This window comes from Labrus bergylta, chromosome 14, assembly GCF_963930695.1.
Source record: "Labrus bergylta chromosome 14, fLabBer1.1, whole genome shotgun sequence".
Lineage (NCBI taxonomy): Eukaryota > Metazoa > Chordata > Actinopteri > Labriformes > Labridae > Labrus > Labrus bergylta.
Genome location: NC_089208.1, coordinates 6,658,303 through 6,676,758, shown reverse-complemented (window position 1 = coordinate 6,676,758; position 18,456 = coordinate 6,658,303). Strand labels below are relative to the sequence as shown.

The following is an 18,456-nucleotide window of genomic DNA, read 5'->3' as shown; positions in this document are numbered from 1 at the left end:
GTGGTGGGAGAACTTATGAGATCTTCACTCAGGTAAAAGTGCTGAAATCACAGAGCAGAAATACTCTGTTCCAATTCAAAGTTGCACCCTCAGTTTTTCACTTAAATTAATGAATTTAAAGTGTACATTACATTTGAACAACTTGTGCTGAGAACCGTGGGTTGATAAACACTAATATCGTATTCTAACCTATAATACATTATAAATAGATCATACTGCATGTTGATTATAGTTTTTATTATTAATAGATCATACTGCATGTTGATTATAGTTTTTATTATTAATCTGAATCTGCAAAAAATACTAAACTAAATTTATCAAATATGTTTATCTGTGAACAAGTGTACTACTTGTGTATACTTTAGTAAAGTGGATCTAAATTGTTCTTAGTGCAGTGCTTAAGTTAATACACTTGGCTACTTTTCACTTCTGTCAAGATGAGTGCAGCAAGTAAAAAAATAAAAAAATAAAAATAAAAATCCAAAAAATCTGTCAGTTTTGTTTTATAGAAAAAAAACTACCAGATTAAGACAGAAAGCAGAAGAGGAGCAAAAAACATTTTTTTATGACTCAAACATATATAAAAAAAAAAAAAATCACTAATTTCTTTTTTTTTATTCATTTATTTTTCTCAGCTATTAAAGTCAAAATCGGACGGTGAGGTTGGACAGGCAGCATTATGCAGCGCTGCAGCTCTGTCACACTCAGGTGCTGCTGCTCATGACAGAAATGCGTCCACCAAGGTGAGCAAATCAGTTCAACACATGAAAACATTTTTTTTTTTATAGTATTTAAATTAGAGATGCTTTTTAATGTGTCTTTTCAGGGGCTACAGTTGATGCTGAGAGAGATGTCAAACCCATTAGACATGGAGTCCAGGAGACAGTTTGTCCTGCAGAACAAAGGTAAGTCCTTCAGTCGTCTCTCGTATTTATAGCACAAGGAGGCTTTCCCCTCTCTATCAGGTGGAAAGTGCACAGTGGTTCAATTGAATTGAATTTTGATAATTGGTTGTTCTAAGGAATAATTAATTGTATCATTGGTACAGATCATGTAATCAAATCTGTAATCGAATGCAGTTTGTCTTTGAAAAGTAAAGACAATGTCAAATGGATTACCTGATTCTGAAAAGCAAAAAACAGGATTATAAACCTTCTGATCAGCCCGGTGTGTCTAAGATCTACGTTGTTTTATCTGATTAAAATGGACTGATAGCAAAGACTTGTAACAGTCAGTAGAGGGCGCTGTGAGTCTATGACAGCTGTCTCTGCCTGCACAGATCTGTCTCCCACAGTCCATCACTCCATCCTCCATCATCAGACACCACCCAGTGGAAACCAGGCGTACGACACCCTGAGCCTGGAGAGCTCAGACAGCATGGAGACCAGCGTCTCCACCGGCAACAACTCCGCCTGTACCCCAGAAAGGTGAGAGACTGGGAAATGAGCAATTGGCTCTGTTTCCATGGGAACACTCAAGTCTGCCCCATCTCCAAGGAGAAGGGTCACTGTGCTTTGTTCCCGTGACAAGCTGTTTTGTTACATGTCTGCTCCCGGGACTGCTCGTACACTGGCTGTTGCCATGCCAACTGTTTTAAGTTTTCAGTTAGTTCAAAGCTTCAGTTTAGAGCTGCTCACGGAGGATCTTTTGTTTTGTCTGCATCTCCTCCTGCTGTCAGTGTTTGGTTTCCAGGCATGTATGTTTGCACTGTTGTCATCACACACTCCTCTCCCTCTGTGTGTTGTAGTGCCTGTGGGCTGGAGGCCCAGAGGATAGAGGAGATGGAAAAGATGCTGAAGGAGGCGCAGCAGGAAAAAGCCCGGCTGATTGAGAACAGAGTGAGTGTCCAAACTGGGCAGAGAGTGGACGTGGAAACCTCTTTCTTACATGAATGCAGACATTCACACGCAGCCAACTTTCACATAAACAATAAAAGTAAATAACAAGAAAAAAATTACCTGGAGCATCTTAAAAAAACTGCCAATAACAATTAATCATTTTATACATATCTGAAGTTTTTCAAAGCCGTAAGTCAGTTGAAAGAATTGACAGTTTTTCCGTCTGTTTGTCCGGCATGTCAGCGTGTGTTTCTGTTCATCTAGAATTGACTGAGCCTTTTTAATGATACGTCCTCACCTAGAGACAGACATCAGTCATAAACAGTTATATCACCATAACTTTCTACACTTCTCTTGACTTTAAATTCAGTTTAGGTTTTAATAGAGCTGCATTATTATTTTTAGTCAATTGTTGGACAATAAATCTGCACCTCTTTTGATAATCAATAAGATATATTTCAAAATTTAACAGTTGCATCTTTTCAAATTGAAGACTTACTGCTTTACTGCAAAAAAAATAAAATATGGCTGGTCTTCTTTTAACAATAAAAAAGTATTTACATCTTCATGGGCCATGGGAAATTTAATTTTTCTAATTTTGACAAATTATGGCAAAAACAAATTGAATGAAAAACAAAGAAAAAAAGTGACATTTCGACTTGTTGGCTCGAAACGTCAAGATCAACACACCCTTCAAACGGGAGCTTCTTGGTGTGTGATCTTTTTCTTTTTTCTTTGCCTATTTGTTTTTTTTGGATCCAGCACCCACTGAGGGATGTGAGTGTCTTTTTTTGATTTTCCATAACAACAGTTTGAAAGAAAAATAATGATTGGCATCATATTTAATCAAATGCAGTTAAAATGCAGCTTTAGATTTATTTGTCAGACCTGAAGTTATTGAATCACCTCTGGAATAACTAATGCTGTCCAAAATGTATTTACACTATTTTTTATCTAGCAGTTTTAACAGCAGTTTTAAATCTCTGAGTTCAGCTGCTTGCAACAATTTAATTATGGAAATATAGCCACGGATTATAAAGGTTATTTCCAGGAGTTAAACTTGTTTGGTTTAGTTTGCTGAAGTTAAGGTTGTGCAAAATCGATAAAAGAAGATTACATATCAGTAGGTATCATGATGGAGTAAATGTACGCACATGACATAAAATCATTAAATTAAAGTTTACTGCAGGAAACTTTAGAAAGAAAGAAAAACACGTTAAAAAAAACAAAAAACAATTGAATAACCGTATTTTTTATGTTCTTACTCAAAGTTGGTTTCCAATCTTTAATTTGGTTAGGACATTTTCTATAATGGTGACATCATATCATCACCAAACCCAGCTCGTCCCGGGAGAGTTTACAAACGATAACTTTGAAATATCACAGAAGTCCCAGGTCTCTCTTTTTTAATACAGAAAAAAAAACACAGAGCAGCATTGTGAAAGTAAAATGAAGTAATAAGTAGTTTGTTTACCTTTGTATTACTTCCACATGTTGAAATAAAGCAGACCTGTATGTAAGTATCTGAAAGCTGCAAAGGATCATTTTACATCAGCAAAGCGTACTCTTCTATATACACACTAAAGGGATCTATTTTACAAAACCCTGGATTGGGACTTGAATTCTCCCGTGCCTCTTCTGACACTCACTCACTTTGTATTGCAATATTTGCCTTCCATTTACATATTGTCCCCGTCTCCCCCCCCCTCCCCTCTGTTATTTTTTCTTCTCTTCTCCCCATCTGCTCCTCTGTCTCCTCTCCCAACGCTCCCAGGAGAGGGAGGTGCAGGCTCGGCGGCAGATGTTGGAGGAGGAGCGGAGGAGGCGAGAGGAGGCTGAGAGGAGGCTTCTGGATGAGACGGCCCACAGGCAGAGGCTGGTGGAGGAGGAGGTGAAGATGAGAGAGAAACACTTCTCCCAGGTCAGTGGAGCAGCGGGAGGAGACGGGCGGCGGCGGGAAGAAGAGAGAGGGAGGGAGGGAGGGAGGGAGGGGACGGTAGACTTGGGGGAGAGGATGAGAGGCGAGACACTTAAGAGAGGATGGGTGTATGGGAGGATCAAAGATTGTAAGGGAGGGGAGAGAAAGAGGAGAGAGCGTGGAGGAGGGTGGGGAATTTGAGAAGAAGAACAGAGAGAAATGTGGAGGAGGGTGAACTCAAATATAATGAACACATAACAAAAGCTTTAATCTCGACTAAGTGTCTGTAATTACTAGTTCGCCATGGTACGAGTGATGTGAGTAAACACAAACCCTTTGATTATCAAACGCTGAAACACGACATTCAACTTATTGGAAAGCTTCATTCCCGACCTGCTGCTGTCAATATTTTATTTTTTATAAAAGCTTCGATGATTGTTTGTGTGATGAAGAAGTTCATGTCACAACTCAGGCTCCTTTCATGGGCATCATAGGAAGTGGCTCAGCTTCCCACAGGTGATACTCATGATCGTTGAATTGTATTTTCTTACTTTTTCAAAGATATGTTATTGATAGTAGAGTTGAGAGTATGGCTTCTCATCTCCCCAGGTTGGCTTTGCGGCTGCAGTGTGTTACCATAACCTAGCTGAAGTTTCTTGCTGTGTTGTGGTTTGCTTAAGCTTTATATTTTAAACAATTCTCAGTACAACATCCACAATGAGTCAGAAAGCTCATTTTCCTTCCAGTCTGGGCATGGCATAATAAAAGTGACTTTACCACTTTATCTTTATCTTCTGTCACGCCTTGATTACGAGACTTACAGGAAAACTTTTTTTTTTTTTTTTCCCAGGCCCGTCCAATGACGCGCTATCTGCCAAACCGGAAGGAGGAGTTTGACCTGCGTTCCCACGTGGAGTCGTCGGGTCACAACATAGACACCTGCCCCTTCGTCATCCTCAACGAGAAGATGTGCAAGGGTCACCTGGTGAAGATGGGCGGCAAGATCAAGTCGTGGAAGAAACGCTGGTTCGTTTTTGACCGTCTCAAGAGGAACTTCTCTTATTATGTCGGTGAGGACACAAAGACATTTAAAAACAATGGGTACATTTAGTCAATGTCACATATTAGGTTTTAATTTAATAAGGAAGTCTTATTGACATCCAGAGGTAATAAATCCCACACGGACACAAAGGGCCGTAATCACAAGGCAACTCAAGAAACAAAACACCTGCGGTACATTATCCACAATAACGATAATATCACGATACAGTGATAATTGATATATTGTGAGACAATCCTATAATTACACTTCTGTCATCAAATCTGAAAAAAGTAAAGGGCAGGGTTTTTTACATTAAAAAAACCCCAAAAAACTGATAGGCTTTTATTTTGATTTTTTTAAGGTCTTTAGCTGAGAGTACTTTACTTTACTGTTTAAATTCAACCCCGCTTTTATTTTGAAATGAAGTGACGGCCTTCTGCTAGATTGAAAGTTAAGAAATAACTTGACCGCGGTAAAAGGATCAAAAACTGAAAGAAATCAGCTCAAAGGAACGGTAACAAAGGTTAATGATTTGATGTCATGAGGTGGATATTACTTATGACTCGTCAACTGAACTGTCTGAAAGTTTTTTTTAAGTGAAATGAGACATTTAAAGATGCAGCTGTGTCGTTCTTTTCCATCACTGTGACTACTGGGAGTCACTGCGGAGGCTTATCTACGGTGCGCCTGAAGCGACAAAACAGCATGCGATTAATCGTCATAAAAGAAAATTATTGCATTTATTTCAGACCTTGATTCTTCTCTTTCTTTTTCTTTTATCACACTGTCAACTTCTTACTTCAAACTTTCATTCACCTTACCCTCTTTGATGTCATAAACACTAAACTGAGCGAGGAGTCATGGAGACGTGAGAGTGAGTCAGATTGGCAGCGAAATCTGTTAAAAAATATAATAACCATAATTCACACCAGTGATTCAGTATTCATGAGTCGGTATAATCCCAGATCAATATCTTAAACAGAACTATAACAAAGTGAATGAATAATGTATGCAGGGAGCATGAAGAGTAAGTTCCTCTCAGGAGAAGTACTGGAATTGTTCAGAGTTGGTATAAGGACGTTTTTGAAGGATTCCTTTTCCCCTGATCTGGTGCCATGATTAATCTAAGCTTTAAACTCAACTATCTTCTCAGCTGGAAGAGGATTTCATTAATGTGTCACCTCAATAATAGTCAATGAATCCTCTCTGTATCTGCTGAGACAAAATAGGTAACTACATTTCAAAGGAAAAAAGAAAGATGGCCCGGTGTCAAATGCAGGAAGTCAAAGGAACATTAAGCCGTTATTGAAGATGAAAAATTGTCAGCTGTTTAAATATCTTAAGGAACTCACAGGTAGAGCAAAGAGAAGTGTCGCTTTAATAAAAGATTTACCAAGCATTTGCTAAAATGTCGGTTTCAAGAAGTAAAAAATTAAACTGATTACAGCTCTCAGGAGAAAAACACACCGGACCAAATCTACTGTCGCAAACATTTTTACTCAATCTTAGTCTGGGCGGACTTCAGATTTTAAATCAAGAGCGGTCACACAACTGATGGGCTTCTTTCTCACGTCATCACTGTGATCAGAAGGAAAAACTCCCCTTTCAAAAAGAACAAATAACTTCAATTCATTTGTAATAAAGACCGCAACCTTCCCGGAGTTGTGGTCAAAATTAGTGACATGCCCCCTAAAGACAAGATAATGATTATATATAATTTCTCATTAATTGTTATGGTCTTGGTTTTGACTTGTTCTCGATCCCTAATTGTCTTGGACTTGGAGCACTCTGGACTCTGTATGTCTTTGTCTCGGTTAGTTTGGTCTTGACTAGAACACTACTTATTATCTTAAGAAAAAATCATCCTTCTGTTTTCTTATGATACCAAGATTAAATAACCTCTGAACTTGATGTACCAGCATCAAAAAGCAGCCATTCTGGGCCACCGTAGTTCAGACAACACACCTTCTTCTTGTAAGTTGTCCAAAAACAACATCTCCATGTGTTCAGGCTTTTTTTTTTTTTTTTTTTTTAATCAAAATCCATTTATTTGTCGGCAAATTTGCAAAAGAAAAAAACTACAAAAGAACCACTTTCCTCTGCAAGTTTCTTCCCTCCCTCGTGCCTTTGAGGCCTTAAAGTGAAAGCCTCTCTCTCAGACTTCTCAATACGCTCTGCGGCAACACGACTTCACAGTTAGAGGAGCCGACAGCGTCCCGTCAAATCACTTCTTCTAGTTTATATAAAAAGGATCATTTAGCGTTTAAGTTCTGCTCGGCTCGGCCCGCTGAAGTTTCCGTCCTTTGCAGAGTTAGTTAACAGAAGAAGAAGCTCGTGTGTCAACTCGTAAACTTTCTGTAACATCGTCTTGCGGTACAAAACGCCCAGACCAAGTTATTCAGTTCAGCCGACAGCAGTTCTACACTTTGCTGTGTTGTTTTTTTTTTCCCCCAATGAAACCTGAGTTCAGATCCAACCAGCGTTTGTTCACGTGGATCCAAACACTCATTAAAGCTGCACTAAGTGGAATCTTTCTCCTTGTTCTTGTGTGTTCAAAAACTGAAGTGGGTTTGTGATTCCCGGATATCAGACTGTCCCCTGAATCTGAAATGAGCACAGTTAGTTTTCTGAATAATTCACGAGCGTGTTTTTTGGCGACATTGTTTTTTTTTTTACAATCCAGTTAAAAAAAAATAGGATGCAGGGATATTTTCATTACGGTTGCCCCTCTCCTCCTTTCTGCTCCCTCTCTCTCCTCTCACTTGCCTAGCCTTTTCACCCTCTTACTCCTGACGAAGATGATGGTGATGATGGTGATGAAATAAGATGCAAGACTTTCTCTGGATGTGTTTTTCTTGGGGAGGAGGCTAGCTCCTGGCTTGTTCGTGACTAATAAAACGAAACTCACATTTCAAAAACATTTATCTCATTACTAAGCAGATTTGACTTTTGGAGAAGTGTGTGTGGGGGGGGGGAAGCAGGAGAAAGTGTCAGGCGGGTTTGAAAAGATCGCCTTTAATTGTTGCTGGATGTTTATTCCGTATAGCTGCTTCAGTTGTGAATGAAAGAGACGGAAAGACCAGTGTTTGTTTGGACAGGAGTGGAATACAGACACTCAGAAAAACAGATTTTACACAAAGAAAAATTACTTCATATTAAAAAGTCTGCCTCACAAATATGACAAAAGTTCATCAGAAAACTGGAAAACTTCATCCGTCTTCTGGTTTTTCCTGAAACAAAACCACAAACTCCTCAGTTCTGACTTTAAAGACGCTCGTTGAATAAAGAGCAACAATCTCAAAGGACTGGACAGAAGCTCTGACCTGCTTGAAGGGAAATGTTGTACTGAAAGATCAAATGAGACAAACAAAAAAAAAAAATAAGAAGGACTTTCTTTTTAAGAGTTACAAAAGAAGAAGAAGAAAAAAGTAGCCGGCAGGAAAATGTCTAAAAAAAAAAAACACGGAGACAAATCCAGAAAGTGCGAGTGAAGAAAACAAGTCAGATTAATAGGATTTAAAGACTGCAGGCATCGCTGGAAATAGACTCTCTCCTGTAATTAACTTCTGCTGCTCATACCTATTCATGGGAGAAGAAGCTCAGACCTTTTGTACTCATCAGCTGTTTAGTGGTTTGTTTCTCTGCACATTCAAGTTTGTGTTAATCAGTTTCAGAATAATTCCATTAAAACTTAACAACTAAGAAAAGACAAAAAAAATAAAAATAAATGGGATTTCTTCCCATTGTCACCAAACAATTAAGTTAAGAATCAAAAGAATCGGGGTGCTGGTGGAGCAGTGGTTAGTGTATGGAGGCTGTAGTCTGGGCGGCCTAAGGTTTTGAATCACACCTGTGGTTCCTTTCCCACATGTCAAAGTCACATTTGCTTGATTTATTACAAAATTTCAGTTTTTTTAACTATTTAAAAAATATGTTTTAAACTGATAATTTGTGCTTCTTAAGGAAAGTGTGCGTCACAGTTTAAGTTCATATTTTGCCCTTTTTGTCAATTTTTTATGTTTTAATAGAAGTGAAATAAAACAAATAGCCCACAGCTTCGACGCTTTCAGAATCGTTTTTTTATTGCCAACTACATTTACGCACATAAATAATTAGACTTGGTGTTTTGGTGCAAAACAATTTGCAGAGGAAATAAAGCAAAAATAATTCAATTTAAATTAAGATTAAAAATAAGAAGCAATTACAAATATATAAAATATTAATAAAAACAAAATGTTAAAAAAGGTGCCATGAAGGAGTTGTGCATTGACCGTTTCTTCTTCTCTACATTTCTCCTGCCTCCAACAATAAGCGCATTAATCCGTCTGAAATGAGACTTTTTGTTATGTGACTGAAACAAACATGTCAAAGTATCCCCACATCACCGGGTGATTGTAGAGCTGGGGCTGACAGAGGTCTTGCATCAGTGCGAGAGCTAATGTAACGTGTCTTAATATTTCTTCTTCTTTTTCTTTCAGACAAGCACGAGACCAAACTGAAAGGACTCATTTACTTTCAGGCCATTGAAGAGGTTTACTACGATCACCTGCGCAGTGCCACAAAGGTAAACAACATTCTGTTACATTCAGAACTTCATCTGATTTATCGTATATTGTGTGGATGATTCTGCATGTTTTTATTCTTTAAAAGCTCTTATGATGAATCCTACGTCCTCAGTGGAAATATTCATGTCACCAAGAGTTTTTAAAACATTGATTTAGTACTAACACACATCATCATCATGAATTTGCTCTGACTCTTAATCCACATAATAAACTCTAAAAAATAAAATGTTAAATTAAGTATTTTAATAAATACAATATAGAGTAATTTTAAAGCCTTCACTATGTAGAACTGGAAAAAACAGCTTCTTTCTTATTCTGCACTCGACTCTTAAAAAAAGATACAAATGAACTTTGACCTTTCGGGCATTTTATAAACCTAATTTTAATCCTCTCAACCTGTTTGAAACTGTTTGACAAAAGTGTGTTTTATTTATTGAGCTGGCTTCATATTTTGAGTAAATCTTTTTCTTTCACTCTGATGTTTACTTGTTACTTTTATTTGTCTTAGCTTCTTAGAAATCACCCAGTTTGTTGAGATTAGCAGTCGTGTATTCATCTGTCTTCTGGTTGTTTTCATGATTTGTTGTCTGTCTTTGAACTGATTCTGTAATGACTCGATGTCATCGTGAATGAGGTTTGTCCTTCAATGATCTCTGGACTATATTAAAAAGGTTTAATGAATGAATGAATGAACGTACAGTCTGTAAACTGAATGAAATAATGTCAGATGTGAAGCAGTTTTCAAGAGACCTTAAACAAAATACAAATGTTTCTGCACTTGTTTGTGTTGTTGTTTTAAAAAAGAAATATTATTTAATTCCACATTGTTACAAATATACTATGAATATATTCATTTTTATATAAAGAACTCAGTTTATATGTTTGTCTTAACTTTAGTTGATTTGTCATCATGAGTTGCTCACATGTCGGTGTGTTACAGAATAAAATAAACGACGTAAACTGACTTTTAAACGTAGATAAGTTTTAAGTGTTGTCACATGTTGGTCTGTAGTTCTGACTTTGGTCTCAGATGGAAAAGGTGCAGCAGGTGCAGCCTGCAGTCCTCTGGTCTTTAAAAACGTCCCCCTTCTCTCTCTCTGTGATCCTCCAGAGTCCAAACCCGTCTTTGACCTTCTGTGTGAAAACCCACGACCGCCTCTACTACATGGTGGCCCCGTCCCCAGAGGCCATGAGGATCTGGATGGATGTCATAGTAACGGGAGCCGAGGGATACACCCAGTTCATGAGCTGAGGGACCAGAGGGTGACAGATGTTGGGGGGGCGGGGGGGGGGGGGGGGGCGGCAGAGGCACCCAGGCACCTGTGGGCTGATTCCTGGACGAACCTCGGGCTGAAGCCTGATGGCGAGTAACGGACAAACGTTTGAAAAGATGAAAGCTTTCACAAGACGCCTGATGCCTTTGAGCAAATGAGGGTAAAGGGATGGAGGTACATCTGTAAGAACATATGATCGATATTTATCTTGCAGACAATATTAGAAGGAAAATAGTTTGAGCAACCTGCAGATGGTTTTATAATCAAACACATTCTGTAAACAAAGTCTATGTTAACATTCAAATATACATTTTTTATATTCAGATGGAACTAGAGGACAATTTTACACCTATGAAGCCAGTCTGTGCATGCAGTGTTATCACTCTAACCGATGCCTTTTTTTTGATACATTTCTCATTTTTCCCTCGAGTTTGTTCTCTTTTTTTCCTCAGATGAAAAATAATATCTTTGTATTTCAAAACACTAAAAAAAAGTGAAGAAAAAAAAAGAACATTTTAGTAAAAAAAAGATTTTTAAGCTATTTTAAAAAGCTACTCATCATCTGGTGACATTATTGGTGCCAAATACTTCCTGTAATCTTTTGTCAGAATTGTACAATGTAACTGTTAATATGACTTGATATATTGTTATAAGGGCTTTTTATTCACAAGAATAACGCAGCATTCATGTGTCTGTATTAAACGCGGAGATGTTAAAAGATGAGCTGAGAGCATAAATTATAGTGGAAAAGATGCTGTCAAACTACCATACAGTGAATAAAAACATATGACGCATTTTGTCGGTTTGTTTGTCTGATGAGCTGCTTTGTTACTCACTGATTGGCTAAAGCGAAAACATTCAGTAACGACCCTTTTTCTTGATTCTTTAATTCTTTAATTAGTGGTTCTATGCAAACAAGCTGCTAATTAAAAGCCCTCCTTAAATAATCTCACTCACCCCTCAATAGCTGTGAACATCCACTTTAAAAAACGAGGGCACATAATAGGTGTTTCCTTTCAGATCCGTCTCTATTTACACAAGAATAGGCGGCTAGTTGAATTAGCTAATTGGCTAATTAGCTCGGATTATGTGTACGGGAAGTATTACAAATCATACCCGATGTAATTAATGATGTGGCCCTCGCTGCACTAGTAGAGACCACAAGGAACAAAAAGAACACAACACGGAGTGAAATTACATGCAACTTAACATGCATGATTCAACATTGAGAAATTTGAAATCATGTAAAAAAAAAAAAAAAAAAAAACACATCTGGAAAAGTCACCATAAACAAGTTCTTTAAATTCCTGCTCTGACATATATATATATATATATATACTCACACCCTCTGTATCTGTTGTGACAGAAAGGTACATGTGCAGATAGATAATTATGTAGGACTGGGAAGGTTATTAATTTACCGCAGGGATCACTGGAATATTGAACAGACATGCAGGTAATCATGGAAACACACGTTGCCTCTGACAAGAACAGATTAGAGTGAGCATCTGACAGGTTCATTTTTAATTTTCCCCCTTAGTTTCAAAAACATGTTGTGCTCAGTGATGTTTATTTAAACCAACGTCCAATTCAGTTCATTACAGGTAAAGGCTCCTACTTATAGCTCTCTGCGGTTTTCATCGCAGTCAGTCATCAGTGTGTCTCTGACCTTGGGAGAGATTTCCCCTCATGGTGCCACGCTCACTATCTTTAAAGTCTCTGCTGCAGCCGTCTGAATAATAAACAGATCTTTAAGAGGCCGGTGTGAGCTCATTACCGCGGTGATGAGCGGGAGTGACACCCAGTCTTATTGTTGGTGAAATATTAATGAGCTTTACTCTCACTGGCCTTTTTCCCCGAGGCCTTTAAAGCACAAAATGAAATGGTCGAGCTGCGAATTAGCACTGGTCTCACATGTGTTTTGTCAATATTAATGGGAGATATTAACCTTGTCTGAAAACAAGCTCAAATATTCTGATGAAATAGAGATATCTCTCTGCCATGAGAGCGGCTTCATACCATCGCCTGTCAAACACTTCCACTTTTACAACCCTTCATACACTCTCAGCGCAGATATTTGTAATTTATAAGTCTTCATATCCGCATGTGAGTTCAGAGTAATTTAGGAGATTAAAGGGAAAAGTGTGCGGCCCAGCGTCAAACATGCCCACACACACAGACACACACACACAGACAGACACACACGCAGATATAGAAGATGAAAGAAGCGTTCACTAAATGCATCTGATGCACAAGTGAAAGTTCATCTCTTTATGTTTACTGCTTTGAACAAATCATCTTCACGCTCTTTGAAGGCAAACTAAGATGACAGTTGTTCAATTCAAAACATGGCACACATACGATATATGAACTTCATTAAGTTACAATAAAAAGAAACATGTTTTTCAGATTTCACGCCCAGCACAACAATGAAGGGTGAAAAATATCCGGAGGGGGGAGAATAAGTAAAGCGCAGCACGCTGACCTAATGAGGCCAACCAAAATATAGATTGTGAACGCCACGACGGCACCGAGTGTGGGATATGATTCTTTTTTACTGAACTAATAGCAGCCATTAAAGGGAAGTCTTTTTCAGTGTGTCACTGCAGAGGGAAAACTTGGTATGACTGTGTTCACTCCTAATTCTATCTAAAGAACTTTAGATAAATACTTTCTCAAGTGATAAAAGTGAAGAGAAAAGGTGCCACAGATTGTCTCTCTGTTGGAGGTACAAACAACAAACACACACTTTGCTGTGGAATCTGTAAATACATGTGGTTACTCAAAACAAGATTTAAACGACTTAATTTCACATCTTAATCAACCTTTTTTAGAAGTCAGAGTCACACAAAAAACATGAACAAAAACAAGTTAGGCGTTAATTAGACACGTTATATACAAATAAAATGTAATCAAACTGAATATTGTTCAAATGTAAGGTTGTTTTGAATCCGATAATACCATTCGATATAACTCCTTATTGTTTTTGAGATACATCCACCAGTGTAGCATACTGTTTTAAGTTTATAGAGACAAGGGTAATCCTTTTTTTGGAGGGGATTTTACAAAAGAAACCTTGACTATATAAAGCTTTCTGGGATTTTCTAAAACTCTTCTGAACTCAAAGCTCAAAACGACTCGAGTAAAAAAACAGTTTTAAAAAATACTTCTTTAATTATTTTGAGAGAAAAAATACAAAAACCAGGCATTTTCACTTCTGTGTAGTCGAGCATGCCTTTGAGGTGTCTCACACACTAATAAACACACGTACAAAACACACACACACACATAGAGAGAATAAAGCCCCTAAGTCCGTCTCTTTTTTGAAAACATGTCTGGTGTTTGATATGTAGGTGCAGCTGTATTTATTTCACTTATCTGGTTTGTTTCAAAGTTGGCTGCAGCCAAAGTTACACCGTGAGAGAGGTACCCAGTGAAAAGGAAGTGTGGGGGTTTGAAGACATTGCACACTGATGGGATCTGAAAAGAGATAAGATGTATCTCTTTGCCTCAGCATGCCAAAATAGACACCAAATGAAAGTTCATCCTGGCTCTTTCGTAAACCATCCCTTCACACTCACACTCAGTTAATGACCTACTATGTCTTCACTGATGTCGATTAACTGCACAGGTGTAACAGCTTTTATTGTCATTCATGGGAGACGCTTAATATACAAGTAATCTAAAGTTATAGATTACAATACATACAATAGATACAATATTTAAAAAAATAATAATAATAAGAAATATTTTTTGCTCCTGAAGTGGGCTGATTTATACAAGTGTGTCTTTGTGTCATGTATGTTGTTTTCATTATTTGTGTGACATGAAAACATGTATACATGAAGCTTCATGTTTCAGTCCGTCCAGAAGCTCGCTGCTTTCTCTGATCCCTCCACCGTAATGAGGTCCACTTCACAAAGCTGTGAGTGTGCCTTCAAACGTCGCTGGGTAAACATGGCCTTGACCTTTAACCTCTGTTTGTCTTCCTGTTTGCTTGTGCAATTGGTAATTAAGGAATTAGTTCAACCGATGATTGAATATTAAGTCACTCAGAGCTAAAGCTGTATCAAATATGACATGAAAATAGACTGATGAATGAAAAGGAATTGAAGTATTTTTGCACATGGAGGCTGATTAATTCAAACTTAAAGGGCAGCATTGAAATGAAATAAAGTGCCTGTTAAGTTAAACAGAAGGCGTATGGGCTGGATGAATGTCCATGTAAGACTCAGAGGTGACAGACGTTCGGACTCTGGGGTCTAAAAGGATCTGCGGGGCGGCCTGACACAGTCTGAGTGCTGTGAATGACACCGACGGACCACGAGGGACACGTTTTATTTAAGGAGCTAAAATTTTAAAGTGATGCACGAACAGTCACTTCAGGTGAAAATATCTTGACATACATTATCATTTTAGCAATCAATATTTGAGTGTTTTCTTTCTGCTGGTATTAAACTATTAAAAAAGTCATTAAAAGAAACATCATTTAAAAATCTGAATGTGAGGTTTTCCTCCAAGACTTTTTTTTTTTTATTGAACACCTCATTTTCTGTTTCCAAACTTTGACGATGTGAAGTTTATTTCATGTCAGGTCTGAGCCCTCGTTGGCCCTGCACGCTGTCAGTCAGAGCGAGTTAGGTGAGATCTACTAAAAGCTGTGACATCCCAAAGGAGAACAACACAGGAGCTGTAGTCCTTTACATCAAACACCTCTAATTTACCACGAAGTCCTCGAGGAATAGTAAATAAACACAACCCTGTGACTGACTGCTTCTGATCCTCTGTCACGGCTGAATGCAAATAGCCTAGATAACATTCAACGATTGGAAATGATATTACGCTTGTCACATTTTGGAGGCTTGATTATCTGTTGTCATGCCAAACACAGAAACAAAACGAGCGTGATTTGTAGGCTCAACGCGCACACCAAAACATCTCCCAAAATCTCCTCTGAGATTGCTCCCATTCACAAGTCGTAACTGAATTCCATGTTTTCATCGTATGTTCAAAGAGGGGCAAAAGTTGAGGACAATAAATTCTGAGAGAGATGATGATGAAATGATGGTGAAACCCTCACTAACGTGCCATACGTGCACTTGGCATGCAGCGTTGACTTTTCTGACTTCTCGGCTCATACACAATATTCAGACAATGATTTGGATGCCAACTGATGGACAGCCTTGTCTCGCCTTAGGAATGATAATAAACATCTCCAATGAATCACACTTCTAATTGGCAGAAAGTTGACTTGTCTTCTCGCTCACTTGTTATTTATCAAGCTTGTTTTTTTCTTTTGTTCCTCAGAACTTTTTTTTTTACATTTAGCGTATCCAGATTTTGTTTTGAGACTCCGATGCCATTGGACTTCTCAAAGCCTGGTGGAGATTTGAAGGTGTTTTGCTGCGTAATTAACACCGTGTCCCCTAAATATGACAAAGGGAATTGTACTGGATAGTGGAGACTTCATGGAAATGCAGCAGTGCTTTCATTAGAAGCACCTTGGATTTCTCTCATGATGCGCAAAGCCCTCGGTGGACCAATTAATACCGACAGGAAGAGCTGTCAGCGATTTCCTGAGAGACCCTCCATCTTCACCAGCTTCTATACTATCTCAATCTGGTCTCCATTACAACTACATTTATCTCGATTGCATCAGGTTTCCTTTCTACAAATCGTTCAAAGCTTTATTCATACGACAGCTATTACTCAGTGGGCATTTTGCTGAATAGCTCAGATGAACACAAGACTGGCCCTTTAAATGACTCAGATTAACAGCGTCCATACGCAAAGTTTTTACCCCAATTCAATAGAATTTCCCGTAAACTTCCTGTAAATTAACACAAGTCAAAGTCCACATGTCTCCCTTTGTGTAAGAACAACTGCTCTCTAGCCATCCTAGAGAATGAGATCAGGTGTAATCCATTCAAGTTGCATGTTTGGACTCTTACTCGATATAAGGACATGCTGTTCTGTGGACCAATCTATCACGGGCTACACACCGGTGTCCCCGTCAATATGCAAATTCAGCAGAACTGGAAATAAGCCAATTGGTTTTGGCAACATTTATAATGTCACAGAGAAGCAACTCAGCAAATGAGATGGGGGAACTGTTTGGGGAAGGAGGGGTGTGCAAACAGAGGTGAGGTGGAAGGAACACAGCAGGTATGAAGAGAGAGAGAGAGAGAGAGAGAGTCAAGGAGAGCGAGCGAGAGATGCAAATCCCATGGCAACAGCAACCCGAAAACAAGTCTAAAATAGGGGGCAGTGTCCGCTATTACTATAGCAACAGGAGAACAGCACACTCTCAGTGTCAGGATTTGCTGAAGGGGAGATAAAAACATACATTTATTCATCCCCTAATTGATTCTGACAGTTATTAACAGTTCATTAATTTGATTGTGGCATCTGTGCCTCACTAAATTAGACATGATTAAAGGTTTCTAAAAGTAGCCTATATTAAAATAAAATATTCAACAAACGGGACAATAATTTATCTGCCATTTTATCAAACAGTGCTTTACCGACATTGATACACACATTGTTTTCAACTTTTTGATTACTGTTGTTTTTATTGTTGATATAAAGAAAGAAAAAAGGTAAAAGACAAAAAAAAGGGTGCTCATAATCAAACAAGCTGGAAAGTAATAGCCTATATATCCTTTAAATATATGTAATCATGACTTGGAATTAAACAATATGATGACTGCAAAGCATCAATTTGATGTTAACACAGATTCCCACTGCGGCCGACTGAAGTGATTACCAGACTGTCTGTTAAGTACTGGGATTCAGTCGCACACAGTTTGTTTAACTGTATAATTAATAACTTCTCTCCACGGACTTGCTCGCCACAAGATGTTCTTTTTCGATACTACATGAATGCTCTCAGTGACAAAAAGGAAAAAAAAACTCTGCTAAAAACTGCAGCACGGATATCCACGCCCGGTTTGTTTACCTCACACATGTGCTCAGTCTGCACTGCAGGAGAAAAAAAAAAAAAAAAAAGAAAAAAAAGACAACAACACAGTGACGCGGTGCCTTGCCTACCACCGACCAATCAAAATTCACACGGAGCCGCTTCCAACCAATGACAACAGGGCAGTTGAAGCACGACCAGCCAATCGCTCTGAGCGCGGAGTACTGATGCAACGGAGATGCAACAGAGTGCTACAGGAAAAACAAAGTGCGCTGTGAATCAAATAGTCCCTCTCCAAAACAACACAAAGCCACGTAGTAGTGGTACAGCTTTGAAAGTGTAGTGCTGTGTGTTTAAAAGTCATGTCCAGGCAAATACGAGTTATCAGCAGGTTGTGATGATGTATTCAAACAATTAAAGGGGCGATGTACGTCCTTAATACATAAATTAAAGATAGGCTACATAGGCCCCTATTTGGCAACAGCAAACTACAGAAGACAGTGAAAGCAACACTACATTGAGTAGCCAACTTTTACCATTAAAACTAATATACTACATTACGTGCTCGAAATTTACCAGCCCCATAGAGTCACTGAAACCGTGTCTGACTTTTTCCACTTTAATTAATATTCAAAGGTCGGCTAAATTGCAACCCCTCCGCACGTTTTCCATGAAAAGTTAGATTCTGTGCACATAATTGTATTAAATTGTTCATCAGCCTATATTGAATGATAATAATTTCATGTTGTGTATTTTCTTTCACCTTTAAGTAATATTACTTTGAAAAAAAAGCACCACTGAGGAACTAATAATAGTTTGATAAGCGGAGCAGTGGGTTTTAGGGATGTCCTTCGGTTGCAGGCGGAGGGAGGGGGCGGAGGGATCTACGCTGAGCGGCAC

At 38.4% G+C, this 18,456-nt stretch overlaps 1 protein-coding gene across 6 annotated transcripts in view; it reads left to right on the top strand.

Annotated features, from left to right (window-relative positions):
- The window catches only part of phldb1a (pleckstrin homology-like domain, family B, member 1a), a 32,505-nt gene extending 21,074 nt beyond the window's left edge, over positions 1–11,431 (top strand). For all 6 annotated transcript variants that reach the window (XM_065962910.1, XM_065962908.1, XM_065962907.1 and 3 more), the window contains 8 exons: positions 636–743; positions 827–905; positions 1,280–1,427; positions 1,748–1,838; positions 3,613–3,759; positions 4,607–4,826; positions 9,277–9,362; positions 10,475–11,431. In XM_065962910.1, the coding sequence (XP_065818982.1) occupies positions 636–743; positions 827–905; positions 1,280–1,427; positions 1,748–1,838; positions 3,613–3,759; positions 4,607–4,826; positions 9,277–9,362; positions 10,475–10,615 (1,020 nt within the window). In that variant the 3' untranslated portion in view covers positions 10,616–11,431. The remainder of the gene's footprint in view (positions 1–635; positions 744–826; positions 906–1,279; positions 1,428–1,747; positions 1,839–3,612; positions 3,760–4,606; positions 4,827–9,276; positions 9,363–10,474) is intronic.
- The last annotated feature ends 7,025 nt before the right edge of the window (positions 11,432–18,456 follow it).